Here is a 25,333-nt window from a genome sequence, read left to right on the forward strand (position 1 = left end):
TGAGTGTTACAGGTAATTTTTATGAACAGAGGTGATGGGCACACCTCAAATTTCAGAATACTTTCTGCTTTGCAGAGAAGTGCTAATATAAAATCTAAATTTGTTGGATGCATTATGGCTGCCGTGTTTTGAATCAGCTGGGATGGAAGTTTTAAAGCTCTCACTGATAGAAATCACGTAAAAGCAGTTTCACCTAAAGTATGAAGGTATTACATAGAACACAAGGATGATTTCAGAACAGCTGTGCTCATTTGCAGTCAACTTAAGATGATTTTGAAGTCAATTTCAATAAGACTGTTTAGAAAAATAAACATCATGTAATAATCCTCCAAATGAAGAGTGTGAGAACAAATCACATGGAATGCTTTGAGAATAAAAGCAGGTTAGAGAAAGAGGAAACTGGGCCAAAAAGAAAATGTGTTGAAATTCAAGACAGGCCCTGATAGTAAAATGAGTAAGAAACCATTCATAAGTAAATACTACTATTATAAAAAAATATGGGTTAACTTCTGGATAGATTCTGCAAGGGTTAATATACTAACCATAAATGATGGAAAAGGCTCAGAGTAATTCATTCAGCACATATTCAACTATTTTTGCGCTGGCTAAAAACTTGGAAGTCTGGAGTTCAACTTGACCAGATCCACACTGCCATAGCTGCTCAGCTTTTAGTGGAGTTGTTCTGACTTACACCAACCAAGGCAGACTGTCATTTTTCGCTTTTATAGACTGCTCAAACAGCACTTTAGCCCTGCAGTGAGGGACTTAATGTGCAAAACTTACTGTAAGCCTCTGGGAGGAGTACAGCATCTGGGGTCTAAAGGAGACAAAGGGCTGTCTTTCCCCGCTACCTCCACACACTAGCAGTGGTCAAACAGCACAAGACTTTGCTAAGTAGAAAGGACAGTGTTCCTCTTCCTGAATCCCTGGTTGCTAATTTCTGAGGGGAAAAAACATCTGGACATGTCTTACTACCTTAGCAAAGGCTCTACATTAACATACGTCCTCTGGATTCCTGGTGGATAATAATTGTACTTAAATAGAGTAGTTAAAATCTTACTGTAATAACAAATAAAAGCTACTACATTAGTAATGGAAAATACAAGAACAGCAGCAGGGAATATATCACTTGCCTTTGGTGCCATTCATCTATGTGCATATTTAATCCACCTGCTGACATTAATTTCAGTGCTTATTTAGGCCTTATTTGCAAAATACCATTTTTACCCTCCAACAACTCATTCAGTCATAGTAGAAAATTGTGCCAAACTTTTTCTTCCAGAACTGAGAGAAAAGCAGAGCCAGGTTCAGTGCAAAAGCTAGGAGCTGAGGCTCACTATTCTTTTCTGCTTCCTATTTATATGGAGATCAAGGAGGAGGACAAGGAAGCATCTGGAAATAAATCTCACTAATCTCTCTGAAGTATGGGAAGTGATAGAAAAACTTGTTTTCAACCTGAAATTCATCATTTTCCAGCTGCCTGTTTTTCTGTCCTGTTATTATCCATTTCCATATTCATGTCAGAAGATCTTCTGATATAAGTTCTACAAATTTCTCCAAAGTGTAAAAATGGGAACATGCTTTTGTTACTTTGAAATTAACTATTTGACACCTGTTTCGAAAGCAAACATTTAATCATAGCTGTAAAGAACAGCTGGCACATTCTAGAAAGCAATGGAGAATGTGCCCCTTGAAAATAAGTCTATATTTTTTACTGCCTATACATGCTTGTTTTGCTCAAGGAGCATTAAAGACACAGAGAAAAGCAGTCGAAATTCCTCTGCTGCACCCTAGTGGTAGCCTGTGTTTGTCCGTTTCACCTTTATGCCTGAACGTGACTGATTAATTGTTCTTAACTACTTTTCAATGAAAAGGTGGATACTGCCTATTTTTTACCAAAATGTTTGTACTAGTACTTTGCTTTTTGATTTCTCACTTCTCCTGCAGAAAGTTAACATTCTGAATAAAAACAGCAGTCAAAATTCAAGAATCTTCCGCTAAGTTTCTTCCAAGGCTTCCTGACCAGACCAGATCACTTATGATATGGCACAGACACAATGGATATTTCTCTGACATATTTTCCTGCCTCTGAGGGCAGAGAATGATGCATCATAAGGTATACCCTGACCCCTAGCAAAAGTGAGAGCACAGAGCTAAATTACATCTCACGCCAGGCACTGCAATACTATTTCTGTTTAAAAAGTTGTCTTTTTTGCCTGCTTGCAGGTAGTCCAAGTCTTTCCATACAACTAAGCCTTCATTAAGATCTACTTCAGTGGTTGCACTAACCAACAGGACACCCACTGAACACAGCAGCTGAGGATAACATAGTGAGGAAAACACAGGTTGGTGTTTCTTTTTATCCTGTTTCTTAGCACAACATTTAGATGTCATGAGAGTGGGTAATCATCTACTGCTGCTCTGTGTGCAAATAATACCTCCACTGTTGATGACTCTTTCAGTGAACAGACTGCCTCATTCACCACAGACCTTAATCAGAAGCTGTGGTTGTGCCAAGAGCAATCTACCCAGTGGGACTTACTACGAAATGTTAATTTCAATGCTACCGGGCTTTCAATGCTTCATTTCCATTAGTGAAATCGCATTCACCTTGTTTTTTTAATGCAGTATCTTAACTGACCACAACCACTGAAAACCTATTTACTAAACACTGATAAGATATTTCAGTCATGTTCACTATGCAAGCACCTCCTGTATAGCCAGATTTAATTCTGTGGTGCTTTCAACACATACCAAGGCTAAGCCTCTTTTTAAATGTCCATCTCCTAAAAGCATTTAGTATTGGCCTGATGGCAGGTCTTGTTGTAATTTTGCCTTTTAGGAGATTTTGTAAATGTGTTATTTGGAGGGTAATGACTCAAAAGGGCTATTCCACACTAGACTCCCATCTGGATGATCTTGTTGCATGCTAAAAATTACACTGGCAGTACTTAGTTTAGTCCATTTGCAAAGAAAATTTACCTAGGCTACAGAACCCTGTTCTGGAGCAAGCATTCACATGAAAGTTAATGGAGGAGTATCTGCTGTACTTTAACATTACACCCTGTTATTTCACATTCTCTTTCCTCTGGCTACACCCACAGGGAAACGGCAAGCTGTCCTAAAATCCCACCCTGAAGTCTGCCTTCCCAGCCTGAACATAAAGCTAGCACACTGAAAGGAAGAGTTAAAGGCTGTTTTTTTCCATATGAAACTAATTTAGGATTAAATTGCTAAACCTCAGCAACTATTTGATGTGTCTTTGATCTTTGAAAGTCTTGTTAATGAGTAATTGTGACAATGCACTCAAGTATTTGTTGGTAAATTGAACCTCTTAAGCTTTCAGAAGCAAGCAAAAATTACTTTATATTCCAGTGTTCTGAGTGGGCATCTGGGAGTAGAGGAGCCTTCCAGGAAGATGTAATATGCTGATTTAAAAAAAAACCAAACAAACAAACAAACAAAAAAACCAAACAGTTATTTTACTTGTTTAGTGAAGAATGGAGTGTAGTGTGAGTGCTTTGGAATGTGATCGTTAAAAAAAAGGTTAGAAAAAAAACAAGAGGACTTAATTTTCAAGAGAAACATTTTACTCCTGTGTGTCAAACCTGTCTGTAGACGCCCTTTACTTAGATGAAAGTAACTAAGCATAGAGAGCAATATAACAGTTACTGAAATTAGTAGGGCCTGACTCCCAACAAATCCCAAGATCCTGTAATGGCACTATGTGGTGATTTAAGTATTTTTGAGGTTGAATCCAACTTAGAGAAATACTCCAGCTGAGCTGATTCTCTTATCAGCTGAGCAGGGCTTATGGAAGGGGAAGAGGCTGATATGAAGCCTGGGATCCCACCACAGCCAGAGGTCTTGCCAGGAGCAGTATCTTGGGCCAATGCAGTGGTTCATAAGGAAATTCCTGGGCTGAAAGGCAAGGGCTCTGTTTTGGTGGTCTCTCAGAGAAAGCCAGGCTGGACTCCAGTGATGCCAGTGGTCTGTGGTGGGAAACTGTGGGATTCACGGCTTTTCTCTCCGGCAACCAGCCTTGCACCGACTGACACCTGCAGGTGGGTCCCTGGGTTGGGGCTGTGCAGATGAGCTCTCGGCTTCTCTCCCAGGGGTTGCTTCCAGGCCTGTCGTGGCTTTGGTGCTGGAGGTGCTGGTGCCTGTCCCCATGCTGCAATGCACAGGTGCAGGATCCCTGTTAACTTAGCTGTAGAACACATTTTGATGTTGGGTGCTCGTTCCCTCTGGCCCTTAGGGAATACAAGGACATCTCCTTCTGCAGGGATAAGTGCCACTGCCACATTGCCTTCCCTGCCTGACCCTCCGGGATGTAACGCTGTTGCCAGAGCCGTCAGCTGTCCTGCACACCTTGAAAGTTTCTATTTTACATCCATGACCACCTGCTGGTCCTGTCCAGTTACGTCACAGAGCACACAAGCAGGTTTTTAATTGTTTTACTTGTAGCATGGTTTGGAAAATTCACACTCTTCCCAAAATCTTGAACTGAGTTACACAGTGTAAAGTTTTGTCTGCATAAGAAGGTGATAGAGCAGGTCCATAACAGGGTGACCCAACAAGTCAGCAGCCCTGCTGGGAGAAAGTGGGGAACTGCTTTAATACCCAAGTTGGATCTAACTTTGAGGTTGCCTGTGCTTTGAGCTCCCAAGACCCCTCCCATCCTGCATTATTCAGTGAAATAAACACCTACGAAATGAGTGCTTGCAGCAGCATTCAGTGTGTATCTTTCCATGTATCAATGCTGGAGCGCACTCAGCAGAGCCTGTTTCAGTTAGAGACTTACTCTAAGAGTAGGAGGAAGGAAATGTAATGGTAACCAGGGGGAGCAAACAGGGACTTTGCACTTAACAGACCAGGTTTTTGTCATTCACAGACAGAGATAGGCTTCTGCTCCTGCTTGTGTTTTCCTCATTATGGAGCACAGCAGCTCCAAGTCAGTGGTTTCCCGGTCAGGGGGTATTTGCTGCTGTTGAGCTGGCCCAGAGGAGAGCAATGATGAGGCTGGCGAGGGGGTGCTGGCCTTTAGCACAGCAGTAGCATAACAGGGGACACCAAAGGGGCACAGAAATACTGCTGGAGATTGTCCAGGACAGCTGGAGCCATCATGATAGCATGCCCCTTAGCACCAGCCCAAACGCTACTCCAGAAGGAAGATGGGGGGCCTCCGGGTGTGGGGTTACAGGGTGTGCCTGGTGCCTCTCCCCAGGGCCAGGGCTGGGGTCACACTGTCCTCAGCCCTGGGAAGTCGAGGTCTGGCTGAGGTGCAGGGCTGCCTGGTGCAGAAGCTATGGGGGAAGGCCAGCACACCGTGTAGCATCAGGGAGGATGAGCAGGAGAGCAACAGGATCCTTCCAAGGAGATGCTTGTGCAGAGGCAAGAGGTGGAGCCCTGTGCTGCTGTGAGGGGTGCACCCACTCTGACTGGGTGAGCAGCACTTTGGCTCAGGCATCACCAACAAGCAGGCCTGACTGAAATCAATGACTGCTCTGCAAACCTTGAGAATCGTGCTAGGCCATCATCGTCTCAGGAACCTAGGCCACGTCTTATCAGGAGCTAACATTACTAGCCTGAGGTGGGACGAGACAAAAGTAAAACCACTATGGCTGCACTCCTGCATATACGCCAAAGGGGGGCTGACTACAAGTCAACCACTTTATGCTATAGATATCTGTAGGCTCCCCCCCCCGCCCCGAGCCCATTGAGCTCTCCTGCACAGCAGCAGGCTGCATGGCAGTGATCTCCCCTTGAGCAGGGACACCTCTCGGGGTTACTTCTCGAGGTTGAGAGACCCCTTACCTGGCATCTGGTATCCGTAATGAGGGAAACAACATTTTCTATTAGGCCTAAAAGTATATTGCATACTAGCAACATTTATGTATCCAGCTATAGCTTAATTATTAGAAGTGTACTAACTAGTAGAGTATTTGACCACTGTCTAATCACTATTTAAATAATCATTTAAATCATCATTTAAATCATTGTCAAATCATCATCAAACCACTGTTTACCATTCAGTTATTGCTTAATCACCACTTACTATTTAATTATCATTCAATCATTGATTAATTATAATTTTATCATCATTTAATCATCAATAAAACCCTTTTAGTTAACTCCACAACAATGACTTCTCTTAATAATTCATCTGCGACAGCTGTGTAAGAGGTACGATGGCTAAACACTATGCTTGAGTTTGTAGTGGGTTGGGTCCCCTAAGATGGCAAGGCTGGGAGCTTGTGACTCCCTGCAGCAGGAGAACAGCTCCTTCTGCTCAAGCAGATGTGAACTGAAGGCACTCAGGTGCAACACCCTGAGAACAGGTAAAGAGGAACAAGCTCAGTCTGGAAAGGCATCTGAGCCTGAAACACATGTCCCCTCATGAGGACATTTTGAGTGATGGTGGCTGGAGACTTTACTTTTTCTGACCAGACTTACTGTCTCAGAAGGTTTGCCACTTGCCAGGGCCTTAGATCTGGGATGGTTTGTCCAGCCCTTGGACCATCACCCTCTGTCATCCATGTGGCCGCCAGTGACACTGCCAAAGGAGCATCTCCAGTGTGGCCATGTCGCTCTGGAGTCTAGGATGAAGGGCATGGGAGTGCAGATGGTGTTTCTTTATATCCTTGCTGGTGAAGGAGTGGGTGTATCCTGTGGGCCAACAGGCTCAATCAGATATAAAGAGAAAAAAGACTTTATGTTTTATATACTGGGTTTCTGATACATTATTAGAGTGTAGAAACAAAAGGGGTTGTTTCTGGCAAGGCCAACCAGAATGGGACTTGACTGCAAGATATGTTGTGATAAGAGGGAGAACCGGTTATGCTCCATCTTATTTTTCGTAGTCCCGGTTCATTGTAGACCTGTTCAAACTCTTATGATCAGGACTGATTTTTTGCATTTAGTACGTTTGTGGAGGAGACTTCCAATCTCCATTGCTTACACATATTGTTACAAGTGGGAGTGATACTTCATAGGACCTCATAGAAGACTGCCTCATCCCTTCTCCATCCACCATAGCTTGCAAAATTGTTGCTGGGCTGATATTCAAAAGGAGATTTCAACATAAACCCTGTGCCATTCTGTTCAGTCTGGAGGGAGTTCACCCAGATGGTTAATAAGCATAAACTTAATATCCTGACTTGCGGCTTTTGGAATTGGAGTGCATATACCTTGGTCAGTGTGATTCCAAATATACATAAAACCATTAATTAGTTCCCATGCTAAGTTTGGGGATTCCTCTCCTCGAGTCCCACCAAGAGCGATGAAGAGGAGAAAGACACAAACTTTCCAAAACATTTTATAATACAAACAACAACTTAACCTTAAGGCAAAGGGTCAGTATTAGACATACCAAAACATCTTTCTCTATTTAAATATAAATAGACAAAAGCTGAGATTAAACAAATAACACACACAATTATCAACACAGTCAAGGTTAACATAGGTCCCACATCATTTTCTTTTCCTCCTTTTTAGATCTAAAATGCATACAAAAAAGAAACAGAATAAAATAGGAAAAGGTCAGAACAACAGGACAATCCACCTAGTGTGGATTTGAAGATCCCTTCTGTGGGCATCAGTAGCCATCCATGCATACACATTGGTGGGGGCCTTCTAAGTCAGTGGTACTGGTCCCACAGTGGGTAAATCCACCAGGACTGCCTGCCCTGGGTACTGGAGGGGATTCACAGGGTCCTTGGTTTTCATCTCCCCAGAAAATATAGACGGAGCCTTGGGACAGAAGGCTCACAAGCCAGGGGCAACCATTGATTCCCCACTGGCTGTTTACTCTCATTATTGCGTCTGGCACCCATTGTGGCCATCATGGTTCGTGGGTTTTACGGCCTGCTTTAGAAGCCCATTGGTATGCTCCACAATCCCATTCGCTTGGGGGTAGTATGGGCTGTGGAAAAACCACCGGATTCCTTCGTCCTGAGCCCACTCCTGAACCACCTTGGCAGTAAAGTGGCTTCCATTGTCTGATTGGATTGATTTGCATTTAGGCAAGCAGCTAAACCATAATTTTAACCCCTTCACCGTACTTCCCCCTGTTGCCCGAGATACAGCTTCTGCTTGGGTTACGCCCGATACTATTTCAACCCCCACCAACACATAGCATTTTCCCTTGGAAACCCGGAAAGGACCAATATAATCCACCTGCCAGGTGTTCCATAGTCCCTTATTGCCCCTTAGGTGTATGGTTTGGTCCTTAAGAGGGTTGTGTTTTCTTAGCTGAGTATGGCATAGACCACACGCTGAAATAATGGTTTTGCACAATTTTCTGGTTATGGCCATCCCCTACTTACTGCCTCTTGAAACAAATCTTTGCTCCATGAGTAGCCTCATTTTACATGCAACCGTTCCAGAAAGTGTTCCCATTTTTCGTCTTCACCCTCTGCAGTCAACCTTGCCAAGCAGGTCAGCAAATCCACCTGATTATTCAAAAGGTGAGCTGGATGCTCTCCTGTCTGGTGCACAGGGAGCCATCCTACTAAAAAGGATTTCCACTTGGTAATGTTCAAGATTTTCTCACATTTTTCTTGTTGCCACACCGGTACCCGACTGACCTCACATTGATTTTGTTCCCAGAATGGGAGCCATTCAGTACATCCCTTAAACACAGTGTATGAATCTGTGTAAATAAACACTGGTTCTTTAGCCTTGGCCTCTTCAGTAATTATGCTCTATACAGCAACCAATTCTCCTATTTGAGCGCTTCCCTCACCTTCTGTCACAATTCAGTTCCCTGAATCAACATGCAGGGCTACCGCTTGGTATTTCCATACCTGTCCCTCTCTCCTAGAGGACACGTCAGTAAACCATGCATTCCTCAGGTGGAGTTCAAATGGAGGAGCAGGTTTTATGCATGAGGGAGGAGCTTCTGTGTCTGAGTGGTCAGAGGGTGGATCTTGTATTTGGAGGATTTGAGGTGTTCCCTCCTCTATCTGTTGTGTGTGGCAATAGTGATCTAATTGGGCATACCACTTTCTCACTGTTTCTCGCTGTGCAACCCCATGTTGGGGGGTTCCAGCCAGTATTGGTTTCAAGACCTTAATAGGTGCTCATAGAATGATTTATTGTTGCTGTATGATTCAGCTTCCTGTAGAGGTAGACTAACCACAGAGACCCTTCTCCCAAACTGAGTAACACTTCTCTGCATCTCTGAAACTGTGCAAATAAAACCCCATGGGGCGGATTGGACCCTCCAGTCCACGTTGCCACATATGTATGGATACTCCATGAGTTGCAAAACCCCACTCGATATGGACTGGATCTGTCGGGTGTATTGGTCTCCAGGCCTGACATACCCCAGCCTCAAAAATTAACAACTTTAAGGCTTCTTCGTGGACAGGGGTCCAGTCCCAAGTAGCCCTTTTGTGTGTTAAATCATAGAGGGGGTGGGCTATGATAGAAATATGGGAATGTGTTTCCTCCAAAATACTAGCAAGCTTAGGGCATGTTGCAGTTCCTTCTTATTTTCAGGCATTTTTACCTGCTCAAGGGTAGTTAAAGTTTCAGGGGGAAGGCACACTGTTCCTCCCCTCCACCATATACACAGGAACTTTTCCTCAGAAGATGGGAGTTGTACTTTTTTGGGTGGAATTTGGAGCCCTGAATTTTCTAGGTGGGTGATTATTTCTGTCTGGGTCTGTCCCACCGTGGTGGTGTCAGGGCTGTCAACCAGTACATCATCAATATATTGATATACTTTAACCCCTTCTCCGGGAGTAATTTGGGCCAGTTCTTGTGCCAATGGTGGCGATATCCCTGGGGGAGATGAATAAAAGTGAATTGCACACCTTCCGAAACCATATCTTTCATGTCAATGGTTGCCAAAATTTGCTGGGCTTGGTCCTCTATGGTCGCAACCAATTCAGCTATGTTAGGCACTGCAGCTGTCAAGGGGCCTATATTTGCATTCAAACACCTGTAGTTAATGGTTAATCGCCATTTACCCTTCAGTTTGAGCACAGGCCAGACAGGAGAGTTAAAGGGGGAATGTGTGGGGATAATCATCCTTTCCTCCTTTAATTCAGCTATGACCGACGTGATCCCTTCCCTTGCTCCCAGGGTTTCACATTAACAACTTTGGAAGTGGGAAGTGTAGGCCCTTGCTGTAAAAGTCTCATAGAAGCAGTAGGGAGCCCAAATTTCCATTCCCTTCCTTTTGAATCCACCCAGGCTCATCCCTTTAATGGATCAAGTCCCAAGATATTCATGGGGAAAGTTCCCAAACTCATGATAGCCTCTACTGGAATTTAGTTTCCAGGTAACCAGCATTTAACCCAAGCTGCTGGCTGTGGCTTAGGGTTTCCAAAAACATCTGTAATCCAAATCTGTTTTTTATCGGCAGCTATGCCATTGCGGTCAGCAACATCCGCTCAGAGAGCTGAGACTTGAGTGCTGGTGCCCACTAAAAATGTAACTGGGATTTTAAAAGGGCCAAGGGTAAAGGTAATCAACAACTGTCCCTTAGTATTTTCTGTGAGCCTTCTTAGATGGACTCACCGGCTGTCCCCCAACTCACTTATTGGGGACAGTACGTCCAGTTTCCTGATCCGAAATCAATCAAGTCCTTTTCAGGGGCAGTAGGTGTTTGAGGGACAGTTACCGCCACCTCGTGAGATTTCACTTCCATCCTGCCTTTCCCCTGGGAGGACTGCTCCATCCTGAGGGGTAATCTCCTCTGACTTTTCCATGCTCAAATAAGCTTCTCTAGGGCTGTGGTGGGTAGGCCATCCATTACATGCCAGGGAACCCCCTTCTCAATTCCTTCAGCCCACAACAGATTTCTTTTTGCCCCTAGATTTCATGAGGGGAGGGTAATCCTCCCATTGTTCTATTCTATGCCCAGCGACTTTAGATTTACCCATTCCCACTGTGAGGCCCATCCTTTGGCCATAATTAATCAACTCTTGTGCCACTTCCCCTCAGGTCATAGCTCCCCGCTGTTGGTTCCGTCTTCCTCCCCTCAGGGCTAATGCATCCCACAAATGGTCCTGGAGTTGGACCGCATATAGTTTTAAACAGTCAGGCAAGCCCTGGATCATGGGAGTCATCCTGTTGGGGTTGGCACTTAATAGCATCGGGGAGGGTTGCTAAGATACTAAACGCCTGTCATGCATCAACTGGAGACAAGCAGTCTTTTGCAGACTTTCAGTTAAGTGTTTTATAGTTGGGGTCTTGATACCCATTGGGTCCCCTCGTTCCATGGGATCTAATCTCCCTTCCCAATATGCAACTCATTGGGTTATGGACCACAATTCTCTCCGGTTGTCAGTGATCAAAAATACCCCAGGCCCCCAGTACTCCTGTGCCTCATCTTCTGACAATAAAACCCAGTCTCTGTCAGTCAATGATACCCTCCATACATATTCAGTCTTGGTTTCTTGAGCTAATCTAGTATATTTTTCCTGGATTTTTGATAGTTCGGTCGCTGAATATGTTACTGTTTGGACAGTAACTTGCGGGACCCTTCCCGCCTGACCGTTACCATCTTGGTCTTAATTAGAGGTCTCAACGTTGCCTCCTCATTTTGGGGGTAAAATATATCTCAGCTCATCTCTAACTCCTTTGTTGGATACAAGGATCTCTTGGATAATTTTGCCAGACTTGTAAATCCCAGTTCACTATCCCAGATGGAGTTAAGTTCTGTTTGGTCACAGGTTTCTTGTTTGTTCTCCTCTAGTTTGGACTGTAAGATTTTTTTCTCTGACCAGGGCATCCAACAGAGCTGTGTGGAGTCACTGAGTGGTGTTAGGCTCAGCAGCTAATTGGCTTTGCAAAATTTCAATTTGCTTTTGCAAGGACTTGACCGTTTTATTAACATCACGTTCCTCAGCCAATTGATCCTGGAGAACTTTTACCTGGTCTTGCAAGGATCTGATTGTCTCCCCTTCTGCCTGCCTGATCAAGTGTCTATCCTTTTGGGCTGTGGTCAGTGCTGCCCCTAATGCAGCCCACACTATAGCTTTTCCTTTACCTGACCACAACCTTTGCTCCTTCGCAAGGTTAGTGATACAACTTGCCACTGCCTCTGAATTATGCCAATTATCGTGGGCCCATACCATTCCTGGTGGAGTAGGTCACGCCTTGTACTCCTTCAATTTCTCAAGAATCGGGGAGCAGTCAAACACTGATATTTCCCAGGCAGTCACGGCTTGCTACCGCTCGAACCTCTCCCAGCTTATAGCTGAGAGGTGACTTCCCAGTTCTCCCTGTCCGTGTTCATCAGATGGAGAATCAGTATCCCTTAGGACCTTCCAACACCAAGGCATTCCTGTCCATGACACCGATTTAAATGTCATGACCCACTCAGAAGAGGAGGGTGAGTGTCTCAGATTCGCAAATCCCCAGCAGTGTGGACTAAGTTGAGACAACTCTCAGGTCTGTATACAAACATTTATTAGATTCTCACAGTGATTAATATATGTCCTAAACTAGGTTTTCCAATAATTGATTAGGTATATAACAAATAATGGCAAGCGGTAAGGTACACCTTGCATTACTTAACAAATCTAAGGGGGCAGGGTGGGAGGGGGGGAGCAGGGAGAGAGAGAGAAAGCATGAAAGAGAGAGATAAAGAGATGACTGGTCCTGTTTCCAGCATTGGTCCAGCTAACAGGGGGGATTCTGGTTCATAAGAGTGCTTTTCTGTGGAATTCCACACACTTTCCTTTTCCTTCTCTTTTCAGTGGCACCTATCTTCCCCCTTTATGTTCACTGTATCAGTATGACCCGCCCTCCTGCTGCCGTGGCAGCTTCATTTCAGGTTCTCCCACTCCTCCCTCCCCAGCCCCCAGGTGACGTGTAGCATGATTTGGATTGAGAGATTTGGCTTGAGAGATGAGTGCTGTAGTCACACATATGTTTAGCATGATCTCTGTAATCTTCATTAGCATATGCAAGTATGTCAACTTTAATATGCATTTTGTGAATAATGAGGCAAAGGTCATTCATCGGACGGGATGGCCCTGAAAACAGAGAGTTAACAAGCTTCACAAGTTGCACCAGAGCAGAACCATCCTGTCTCCACAGGGCTTCCTCCCCCAGCTGCATCCTTTGCTATTCCTCCCACATGGCTATCCTTATCAGTCCATTGAGCACAAGGCCTGCATTATTCAGTTCAGGGTACTTCTGAGTGTTTGAGACATTCCTCAGAGAGGCTCGGAGACCCTCTGCCCCCCACCTCCCCCCCCCCTTATCTTTACCAAGTTTTGTCTCTCACCACTGCTTCTCTCAGTCTTTGTTTCGGGGGAGTTATGAGCCATATCCTGCAACAAGTTCTTGAAGAAAAGCAAGAGGCGAGGTCTCTATAGCTAGGTGAGAATACAACAGTATGGGCTAATCACACACAGAAGGGACTTCCTCTCCTGAACAAGGAGGAATGTCCCAAAGAACAAATCTGGCGAACAGCACTGAACTTCACCTAAAAAACCACTAGCACTTCTAATCTAATTACAACTTTTGTTTTGATATAGTCAAACTCAGCTTGTTTGAAAGCACTGAAACAGACTACATAGTAGTTGAGGCAAGCAGACAGCATGGCAGACTGCTTTTGTTTGTCTCAGTTTCCCTTTCTCCATCTTCAACAGGAATTTAAATGTTCCCGTAGTCTCTCTGAATTCAGGTGTCCTCTGTGAATGTCTGCACTCTCACCTGGTGGACACAGAGATAAAACTCAAGGAACTATGTCAGCTCATGCCAACGGACAACATAGCCAGATCTCTAAAAGAGATAGTATTTGTGTGTGTGTTGAAGTCCATTCACATTTGAAATGGCTGAGTGTAACATTTTGAATCATAGGATCATGGGATAATTCAGGTTGGAAGAACCTGCTGAAAGCCCGCTTACCCATGAGGTCAGACCAGGTTGGCCATGGCTTATCCAGTCATGTCTTGAAAACTTCCAAGGATGGAGATGGCATAAGCTCTCTATGTAATATGCTTCTCTGCTTGGCTGCCTTTAGGGGGAAGATTTCTCCTTATATCCAGCCTGAACACCTTGTTTGAAGTTCTGCCCTTTTTTTCTTGTCCTCCCAGCATGCACTGCTGTGAAGGGCCTTGCTCCATCTCCTTGAAAACCTCTGTGTTGGTACTAGGGGGCTGCTATGAGGTCTCCCTGAAGCTGTCTCTTCTTCAGGCTAAGTCCTGCTCCTTCAAACTCTCCTCACAGGATAAGTGGTCCAGCCCCCATCCTGGTGGCCCTCCACTGAAATAGTTCTAGTTTGTCAATGTGATTCCTGTATTTGGGGCCAAAACTGGATGCAATACTCTAACAAGTGCTGAGGAAACAGGGATAATCCCTTCTTTCAGCCTACTAGTTGTGCTCCTGAACAGCTAGGATGGCGTTGAGCCTGACTGTTGCCAGGGTGCACAGCTAGCTCATACTAGCTCATTGTCAACCAGATACCCAGGACCTTTTCCACAGCGCTGCCCCACTTGCCTGTCTGTTCATTTCTCCTGCCTGTCCAGGTCCCTCTGGATGGTCATGTAATGACTATTCCCCCCAGCTTGGTGTCATGTGCAAACCTGAGAAAACTGCTCTCCATCACCTTTGCCACGCTGTTGATAAAGATGCTAAATGCAACAGGTCCCAGGAGAAACACCTGCAGTTCTCCTCGCATTATGATCCTCCAAGCAGAGTTCAAGTATGATGCATTAACCCCTACCCACTGAGCCCAACCATCCAACCAGTTTTTTACCCATCTACTCATCCACCCATGCTGGACCATAATATTCCAGCTTGGTGTCGTGTTTTAACCCAGCAGGCTGCTAAACAATACAAGAATACAAGAATATTGTGGGAAACCATGTCATAAACCTTGCTGAAGTCAAGGTACCACTGGTCTCCCCCCCTACACAGATCTACCCATTTTGTCATGGAAGGCAATAAGGTGGGTCAGGCATCACTGACCCTTGGCAAATCCATACTGGCTGTTCCTAATCACCATCTTCTCCAGGGAAGAGATTTCAAGCTGCTTCCCTCTTCCCCACCCTCTTGTATATTTGGGTCTCCATAAAGCTCTATAGTATCTTAGGTGTGTTTTCTAAATCATGTTTGTAGGAGCAATTAGAAATATTTCAAAGCTTTTGTATCTAACTGCTCACTCTTTCTCCAACCATAAAAAGACATAGCATGCTTTCTTTAGTCCCCTAAGTTATTTTTACTGTTTCTCTTGGAACTGGTCATAAATACGGTCATATTAACAATAGGGAAAGGAGATGTAAAGTAAGATTAGTAGAAACTAGAAGATGCTAAGAAATTTTAGAAGGACTTCAGTGTTGTTCCACAGGACAACAGGATGATTTATTAAACCTTTCACCAAAACACAAATAAATCAGAGTCAGGGATGAAAATCTGAACTACTCTTTTCTTGTCTCTCATGGCTTAATGAAGGTACCTGGGCGTTGTTTCAGACAGCTCAGGGGAGATTCTCACTTAATAGGAAGCTGAGATCTAGGACCCAATCAGACAAATAGAGGTGCGGACAGCACACATCTATATAAACGAGATCCAGAGGCAGAGCCTCCTTCCTTGTCCCAACCTACTCCAGCCACATTACTTTGCCTAATGTAAGAAACAGGCGTTTCAGAGGCAGAGGAGGAGACTAGCAACGTAGAAACTTTCTGGTGTGTAGATATTTTCAAAACTAGCAACAGGAAGGTGAAGTGAACATAAAGAACAAAAAAATTGTGTTATAGAGGACACAGACCGCTAGGCAGAACCCTTTGTCTTTTCACATCAAGGCAGAGATGTTGGCAGCAGAAGGCAAAATCTGCAGCAAACCATCTTCTTCTCCCAATGCATCATCAGAAGACTTCTTGAGACGGAGCTTCGTGCACTCCCAAATTGCACGAGGCTGTGGTAGCAAAACTGTCCGGTTTAATGTCACGGTAAGAAACCAGCAGTCTTTTCAAGCTTCACGGTGTTAAGCTGCAAACGGAACCCGCCGCCTGTTTGCGATCGGACCTTCTCACAAGCAGGTCTTTCTTCCCTGCCTCAGCCTTGCTTCCTGTGGCTTTGTCACCGCTCGCAATGCAGCGGCAGTAGCGGCGGGGCACCGAGGTACGCCCATCGCTCGATGCCTGCTAGGTGCGGAGGAGCTCGTTTCCCGACACCCTTCCGCCTACCCCTCCGGCGCTCACCTGAACCTAGGCGCCCTGCGTGTAATTCGCACCCGGCCGGCGCGGGGACGCCTCAGGCCACGCCGGGACCTGACCAGAAACGCCTGGGAGGCGGCAGGATGGCGGCGGCCCGGAGGGAGGGCCGCTGGCGTGAGGGGAGCCGGCGGGCCGGCTCCGGCGTCCCCTCAGGGCGGGCGGGCGGCGCGGCCGGCAGGGGGCAGCGCGGCGCCGCCCGGCGAGGCCCTGGCGGGGCGCCGCCCCCGCCCGCCCCCGCCCCCGCCCCCGCCGCCGCCGCCGCCGCCGCCGCCGCCGCCGCCGCCGCCGCCTGGGGCGGAAGCGAGGGCGAGCGGCGGCCGGTGCCGCGCCGCGAGGAGCGGGCATGGCGGACGGGACGCGCTCGCTGCGCGGCGGCAGCCCGGCCTCTAGCCCGCTGCTGGGCGGGCGGGGCCGCGGCGCGGCGGCGAGCAGCTCGCCGGGCCACGGCTTCCGCAGGGTGACCCTCACCAAGCCCACCTTCTGCCACTACTGCACCGACTTCATCTGGGGGCTGGCCGGCTACCAGTGCGAGGGTAAGGGGATGGCGGGGGGCGGCCGGGCGGGAGGTAGAGCAGCCGGCGGGGGCGGGGGGGGTGGGGGGGCAGGCCGGGCGCCGCGCCGCCGTGCTGGCCGGGGCGGCCGCCGGTCGTGCGGGACCTGCTGGGAACGACCGCCGCGTCCTGGGCGAGATGGGGGGCCGGGGGGGCGGGGAACAGGAGAAACTAAAAAATTCCTGAAAACGCTCCTAACAAAAATTCTAAGAGCGGTCATAAATGGCAGTAATGAAATTCTCATGATAATAAAACAGCACGGTACTAAAAAGAATACCTTCTACGAAAAATCTAACAGCAGTAATGATAAAAATTCTAGTAATCGTAACAAATTCTAATAATGAAGTCTAACGACCACAGTAATACTAGAAATTCTAATAATAATAATTTCTAAAAATAAAAGGGTCTGAAACCAACAGTGATACTAATACTACAACAGTAGTTCTAATATTAATAACAACAAATTCTAATAATAATAAATGCTATCAATAATGATATGTCCAACAACAATAATTTTAGTAATAAATTACAATAAATTCTAACAATAATAATAAGTGGGACATGGCACTGCCCGCTCCTGCCTGGTGGCACAGGTGTTTGCCCTGACCCAGCGCTGCCCCTGCCCGTCCTGGGATGGATCCGCTGCGAGCCACCGGCCTCCTCAGCAGGCACCAGCCGCTGCCCGCCGGGGTGGCCGGTGGCTCGCAGCAGAGCCGTCCCAGGGGTGTTCTTATCTGCTGGCATGCCCGATGCCACGGAGGAGACACAACCTGTGTCGAGTTTGAACCTTTTAAACCCTGATGCCAGGGAGGGGAGAAGGAATTGCTGGGTCTCCTTGCCAGCCCCCATGGCAGCTGAGGTTTGCGGAGGTGATGAAATCATGGCCTGTTCTGATGCAGCGAAACCAAACGGTGCTATAGGGAAAAGAGGGGCTCTGCGTGTCCTGCCTAAAAAAAAACCCAAAAACCCAAACCCTAAAACAACACCTTGATGTCTTTTTGAGCATATGCAGCCCAGCCGGCTTGGGTTGCATCTCCAAGACCATGTCTGGAGGAGTCGTGTTGTACAAGAGCCTCATTGTTGAGGTGGTATCAAACAAGGCCGTGAGTGTAGAGAAGTACCCTGCAGTGCTTGAAATAGCTCCTGTTTTTTGTCGTCGTTGTGGGTGAAGAGGGTGCAGGATTAAGTTGGGTGGAAGTCATGCTGTGTGGTGCAAAAAAAGTCTTGCAAGAATGGTTTTATATTTGCTTAAAACTTTGCTGAGAGATGCATCATACTGTCTGCATAGCAGAAGGTCACTGCCTACCCTAACAGCAAAAAAGCCCCAACCTTGAGTGAAAATTTCTTAATTTGTGAAAAAGCATAAAGCTAATCTTTTACAGTCTTTTATTACATCACTGCCTTAAAAAAAGGCAAATTACTAGAGTCATGGAAGTGGGTGTTCAGGTGCCACTTTTCTTACTTGAAGAGCTGCGCGGCTTTGGTACGTTAACAAAATGTGGAAAGCTTTCGTTCAGGATGTCTCACTTTTGTTCCATTCACATACTAGGTCCATGAAGGTAGTGCATAGCTGTAACTTGAGTTTAGGGTCTTTTCCTAGTTTGAAAACTGTGCTGACAGTTTGTGGTCTGGAATTGTTTTTCCCCTTTGGCTTTTCAGGCTTAACTCCGGGTAAGGGCCGTCTAATGACGGTGTGCTAATGAGGAACTTCTAAGCTGCATTGTTAAGATATGTCTTTTAAACCTACATCCAAAACCTCCACCCCAAACAAGTCGTGTGTGTGAGGGGTAATGAGAAAAATACTCTTCATTAGCTGTCACATTCCCTGCTCAGAATGTGGGGGGGAAACCCTGTGATGTCACCTGACGCGTCAGTGTGTCCTTTGGGTGAAGAACTGGGGTTTTTTTGTTGTTCATTTGTCAGTTTTCAGCCAGCTATGCTCAGTGTAATGTTTGTCTTTTCCAACAACTTAAGTGCTAAACAACAAATTTCAAAAATACCCAATGGGTCATTCACTGACGGTGGCCACTGTTGACAGCCATGTGTACAGCCTTGTACCTTGTTGTATAACTTGGCAGCTCATTCGTTCCAAGTTATTTAATAAATGCTAATATGATTTCTTGAATGACATTTTAAGTAAATTCAGTTTAATAATTACCTCCTTGTCACATTTGCTTTAACTAATGGAGTTTGACCATTGTTCTTTAGAAAGTAATAAAAGGGTGATCTCTAGGAGTACCAGGCTGATTAAAAATAAGAAAATAACCCACCCAGCTTTTAATGAAGGAAATGTTGCAGTAGACTGGAAAAACTTGGTAGAGGATTGCTATCTCCTTTTTCTTCTGCCCAGAGAGACCAGGACTGTGGGTTTGATTGCAGCTGAGCTGATGTTGTTGTCACTGGGACTCCTTTTGATAAACCACCTACGGGCTTCAAAATGAAGCCATCGAGTGGCCTTTTTCTAGGTGAATTTGCAATGGTTTCTGTTCCAAATCTGTGGGTTCAGGTGTTCAGTCTCCTGATGCTGTTGTGTTGTCCTTCTCTGAAGCTGGTCTTGAATTAAACAAGTTTCCAAACTTTGAAGGGAACTGAGCATGCTGATGATAAGACTCCATCAGTTAAAGAAAGGAGGAAACAAAAAAAAAGCTCCTGCCTATCATTATTTTGAGTAGTTTTGTGGCCTGAATTACCTGGATTTGAGTCTTTAATTGATCACAATTTGTGCTTCTGACCCTTGGAAAATGGCATCTTCTATATGTGAATGATCAGGTCTGTGGAGTTTTTCAGTAAACTTAACAGCTACTCAGCAGACTGGCACATGCCCATGTGGCTTACATTGCTGTGTAGCAAAAATACAAGAAAGTATAATGATTTCTTAATACATTTCTGGCAGTGCAAGCCAAGATAAGTAATCCTTCCCTTTTCTTCTTGTGGATTCTGAAAAGTACGTAGAAGAGGTGCTCTGATGCTCTCAGTACAAGGCACAAAGTGTCCTGGATCTAATCTCTCTGTTTTGAAGTGAGACACTGCTTCCCTCTGCAGTTCAGGACCAGTATTGCTGTCGCCAGCACTTTGAACGGGACGGGAGGTACTGTTGGGGAGAATTGCAGCTCTCTTGCTAGATTGGCAAAGTATTTTTGTAAGTGAAATTTTACAGGGAAGGCAGTAGTCTTCCTCTGTGGGTTAAGTGTCCAGTTGGGTCTGAAGATGTGACTGTATTAAGCTTTTGTGCCCATATTTATTGTAATCTCAGTCAGCCAGGTTTGCAGCTGTGGTTTATTTTTTTCTTTCTCCACCCCCCCCCGCCTTGTTTTCCGTAAGCCCTTTGTAAATCACTCTTTCTTTTTCTTGCCACTTTACTCTTTTTAGCTGTCACTTCCTTTGATAAGTGTGTGTGTGAAAGAATAAGTAATGTTTGGATTGTAACATGAACAATTACTCTCTTATATTGCTCTTGCTTTCCAAAGCCTGGTCATTTCAGTTTTGAGTGCGTTTAAATTTCCTCAGGCTTGGCAAGGAAGAGGTAGTGTAAGTGACTGGGTTTCCATGCATGTGTGTGTGCATCTTAAAAACGAAAAGTATTAAATATATGAAGTCTGTAGAAGAAATAAAGAGAGTTGAGTTCTCATTGGTAGTGCACAGAGGAACCAATTTTATACATTAAAAAAATAGCTAGCAGATAGTTTAATTTGGAGTTTAGGATTTACTTTAACCACCAATAAATACATTTCTTTTCACAGTGCTGCTTCTTTTTCCATAAAAGACTTTTAAAAAAAAAAGTAGGAAAAATTGTGAATCTGTACATTTTGGGGGCTACAAATATTTCCAGTGCTATAAATCTTTCTAATGTGAACTCAGTTTTGTTTATTTGCCAAAGGTAAAATGTAAGAGGTTTAAGTAATAAATAAGCAAGGTGGTTAGCAAATTTAACAGAATTGTTTAGCTATTTTCAGGTTTTATATATCTGTCTCTATATATCTATCTTTCTTTCATTAAAACATTTATTGGAAGCTACTGTCAGGGACTTTTTGGTGTCTGTTTCTACTAAGGAAATGTCATTTGAGCAGGTAGGGTACTTGTCTTGATACGAAGGCACTAAGTCACATAATACTTTGGGAAGTAGCATCCTTGTTTTCTGGTTTTGTGTTTTTGGAGGTTTTTTGTTTGGGTTGTTTGGGGTTTTTTTTTTAGGCTTTGTATTCTAAGCAGAACCTCCAAACTTATTCCAGGATTAAGAGATCCTTGTTTCTCCTTATCTGGTTTAGATGTTGGCTGACAACACTGCAGCTTTTCCAGAATAAAATGTAAATGTTGAATTGGAGTTATGTTTATGCCATAAATCTCTGGCTTAGCAAGACAGCCATAAAGCTGCTGTGATTCATACAGGCATGTCCCAGACATGGGCAAGCCATGTTGTTCCTTGTTGGTGCAGGAGAACCTGGAGATGTTCAGACAGCATCTCTGCAGCGGTCTGAGGATGCATGTTCTGGACATGTTTTGAATGGAGTCTACTCCATTTAAAGACTCTTCTAAATAATTGGAGTCAGATAGGGAAGGTGTGTTTTAATTTAAAGCTGGGAGTTAGACCAACAGGGAGTTTGTAGGGATATGGAAACAATAGCAGGGAGTAACGGGACGAGGAGCAATCCCCTTGAACTCTCATCCTTACTAGTTAGTTCTGTTGTTGGGACAAGGCAGCTGGAACATCCTTGACCCTGCTGGTTTTTTCAGCTCAGTTTTGAAGGAAGTGAATGATGTATGAGATTCCCCAGAAAGTCTTAATGCTTGCAGTTTAAAAGGAAGCCAAATTCTTCCTTCTTCTGATGATGCTTGGCTTGCTTTTGGTGCACTTTGAACTAAAAATATAAGCTGCTAGAAGGTAAAATCTTGCTTCTATCCCACAGTCAGTTTGAATTTTCAAGACTTGTTGGCTTTATTCTTTAGTGGGTTCCTTGTCAGTGGTGGGGCCTTTCCGTGCAACAATAATATGTTTGATATTGAGATGCAATCTGAGTTTGTGGTTGAGATGTTGTTGAGCTGATGTGACTTTGCTGCATTTAAAACTCAGATTTAGTTATGCAACTCTAAATCCATCTTGCGAACAAACACAAAGACTCAAGAAAAAAACAAACCAGCAAAAAACACTCTCCAAAAGAAACCCTGATGCAGAAACTTAGCTCCATTCTGGTCAAGCTGAAACATATGTTGGGGAAAAATGTTTGGGGCATTGACTGACACTGAAAGATGCAACTTACTTGCTGGTCTGGATGTGAAGAATAATCGGTTTTGTACTGAAGACAATTTACGCTTTTCTTTTCCCCACCTGCCTCTGACAGTGCTTTGGAGGAAAATATCATTGTCACCATCAGTGATGCAGAGGAAAGGACAGGGAGCTTTGTGAGGATGCACACAGCTTTTGTAGCTGGAAGCTATATTTTGTGTTGATAGCATTATCCCAGAGTCCAGAAACTCAATTAGGCAGTAAATAACTTACCACAGAAAGTGCTAAAGCCAGTAATCCAATACCAGGCTTTGCACAGCACTTTCATATCTCATCTCTGTTACTGCCTCAGTCTGACTCAGTGATAAATGACCAAAGCAATAAAGAAGGTGCTCATCAATCCATCATGGTGTGGAGTGGCTGTGGCTGGCACTCTGCAGGTTTCCTTTCTAGATGATCTTTCATCTAATGTTGCTTAGACTCAATATATTCAGCTGTTCTTCAGCCATCTTCTAGGCTAATACCCTCTGGTTCTTTTCATCTCACGCAAAATTTTTCATTGTTCCTCTGGTAAGTTTCCCGTGGACCATAGTTCTTGCAGTGCTGTGCTAAGGGTCTAAAAAGCCTTTTATTCTTTCTTGCAGTTGTGTGGGAGATAAATGCCTGACTAGTTCTTTCTTTCTGATAAACAAAGGACATTGAACTCCAAGGCTTTTTCCATAAAACATTTTCTAAGCACTCTACTCAGCCATTTAACAGCATGTTCTTTAAAACTCGGGTAGCGTTTCAATCAGAAGTGGCCTTAGTACTGCATGGGTGGAGAAGCACTTGCCTGTTCCTCTTTTCTATGATGTTGTTGTGCATTAGCTGTGTGTTTCCCCTTGGTTCAGGTTTGGTTCCTTTTTGGGAATCAGTACATTTTGGTAACATCTCCCCTTTCTCTAGAGATGGTGTGCATTCCTTCTTTATAGGTGTAGAAGTTTGTATTAAAATGGGATGTAGCGCATCTTACTCAGCAGCACACATTTCTATGTGTGATTACTCTGTCCTCCTTCAATTTTAGTCTTCAGCAATTTTTTTTAGTAGTGACGTTATTTTTATTTCAATGTTTTCCTGGTAACGTTGGACAGTATCCTGGGGTTTTCCATGTGAAATAACCCCATTAAGCAATCACTTTTCATTGAGAGTTGCTTTATAGCAATTATTACCCAAGTGTAGATGCTGATCTTGAGGTGCGATTTCCTGCTTATAGTGCCGTGGAGGATGATATACAAGGTTTTTAGTTTTCATTCTCTTCTTGTCAGTTTGTAACAAACGTTTCTGTTGATTCCTGCCCCTGCCCCTCCTGTTCTGAGTTCCAAGTCCAGGGATAAGGAATTTTGCTGCATTGTTTCCAGGGGTTTCTCTGTGGGCAGGGTCCCTGTTGCTTGTCTGTTTTCTCCTCTTTGATTATGTGCTCTTTATAACTTGTCTGTAATGTTGCTTTTCTGCTTAGTATCCCACAGTAAACTGGTTCTCTTACTGATTTTGGAGCTCTTTTCTCAGGTGGCAGCTTTGAATTATCTTTGAATCAGGTTGTCCCCAAATGACCTTTGCTTTTTGGTTAAGTCACTAGTTTCTTCCAGAGTTGTTTCTAACACTGCATTTCATCAGCTCAAACTGTCTTCTTTCTGGGCTACTTGTTGCTCATTAGGTCCATCCTGAGCTGGCTCACGAAAATCCCTTTGGCGAAACTGCTTTTGCAACTCCTATTGTAAACAGGTGACAAAGTTACATTCATGTATTTAATTTGACTCAGCTCCACTGGGGAAAGAACAGGATATGTGTATAGCATATAGACCTTTCTAAAAGATAAAATAATATGTGCTGATCACTGCCTATTCTTCCCTACCCCACACATCAAGCCTTTTTGTTTAATAGCACCTTTCAGTTTTGAGAGAAGCCTGTTAGGAAACACTCTGAAGCAGACTGCAAAAACTAACATTTGTGTATCACAATGTGGTAAGGAACTCAGTGGAAGTGTACTACTTTTTTAATGAATGTGCCACCACAGTATTCTTTCTTTTAAACCATATTGTTGCCTATTGTTGTCTCACTTGTGGAAGTTTGTTATTCACTAGAGTACAGTCAACCCCTAATTTCACTTCCTGTTTTTATTTAAATACTTTTATTTGCTTGGCTGTGGAAGAGTGTGGGTGTGTGCATGTATGTGTACATATGTTCATACATATATATTCACATATATATACACACTTGAAGAACACATGTATTTGTATTTTTGTATATGTTTCCTGCTTTTCCCCTGTTTAAAATTGAATATGAGTGATTTACTTGGAAGTATGTTTAGGATTATGAATGTAATATGCTGATTCCACTCACCTACTTCCTTTCTTTTTAGATACCACTTGTATGATATAAATGTCATGCCACTTGCTATGTAAAAATAATGTTGCTTAAGATCTAAAGCAACTAATAGTGAGAATAAAAATTACTGTATTTGACCACAATTTAATCTGTCCCTGGAGGTTTTACATACAGAAGAGTGCTAGAGACATTCTGAATACTTTGCTAAACAGATGTGCTTGGGAGAAACCGAATGATTTGAAATTCAGGTGTTAAGATAGGAGCAGTCTGTTGTTCTGCAGGGTAGTATTAGATTACAGTGGCTAGGAAATAAGACTTCCAGTTTAAGTGCAAGAACATGTAGCAAAAAAATCTCTGTTCCTCATTGCATTTCTTTCTCCTCAGCAGAATGTGTCACACATCTTAATGTCTTGGTTTGTTATGATGTAATTCAGGAAATGAGACTGCTTTTTCTGCAGCACTTTCTCTACAGTGTGTGGAGATAAGAACTGGTACACCTTGTTAACCAGTGAGCGTAGGAGTACTCCACTAACCAGTTCCTTAAGTGTTTCAAACAGAAATACTTCCTCAGTGCTGAAATCATTGCATGGTTGGGAGCTTCAAAAGGAGGCAGAATAATACAAGGAAATTGCTAGGATTCCTCTAAGGATGAGGAGGGCATGAGGGAAGGATCTGAACAAAGTGAAAAGGCTAGTCCTGTTTGAGACTGTGGATGCTCTCTTTCAGGATAAAAAGAATGCCTTTTGTGAGATGAAAGGTTTTCTTCAGAATGTAGTTAGGATGCCAGAGAGAGTGTAAATCATCACACATACAAATTTGCATGGGGAACTGATTAGGACTAGCAATTCTGGAATGTATCTGCTATAGAAAGAAGTCCTTAGACTTGAAACAAGGGTGTGGGCTGAGTAGCATGACCTAGGAAGAACTGCTTTTTCACATTAAACCTCTTCTCAAAACAGTGTTGATATGGAGGACTGGAAAAGCTGATTTGAAACTTCTTGGATATTCACAAA

The 25,333-nt window shown here is 44.2% G+C and overlaps 1 protein-coding gene across 1 annotated transcript in view; it reads left to right on the plus strand.

Moving 5' to 3' along the window:
* Positions 1 to 16,479: 16,479 nt before the first annotated feature.
* Positions 16,480 to 25,333, plus strand: part of DGKQ (diacylglycerol kinase theta) — a 96,820-nt gene continuing 87,966 nt past the window's right edge. Inside the window, exon 1 of the mRNA XM_069777270.1 lies at positions 16,480 to 16,717. Within this exon, the coding sequence (XP_069633371.1) occupies positions 16,528 to 16,717 (190 nt within the window). The 5' untranslated portion in view covers positions 16,480 to 16,527. The remainder of the gene's footprint in view (positions 16,718 to 25,333) is intronic.

This window comes from Haliaeetus albicilla, chromosome Z (assembly GCF_947461875.1).
Source record: "Haliaeetus albicilla chromosome Z, bHalAlb1.1, whole genome shotgun sequence".
Taxonomy (NCBI): Eukaryota; Metazoa; Chordata; class Aves; order Accipitriformes; family Accipitridae; genus Haliaeetus; species Haliaeetus albicilla.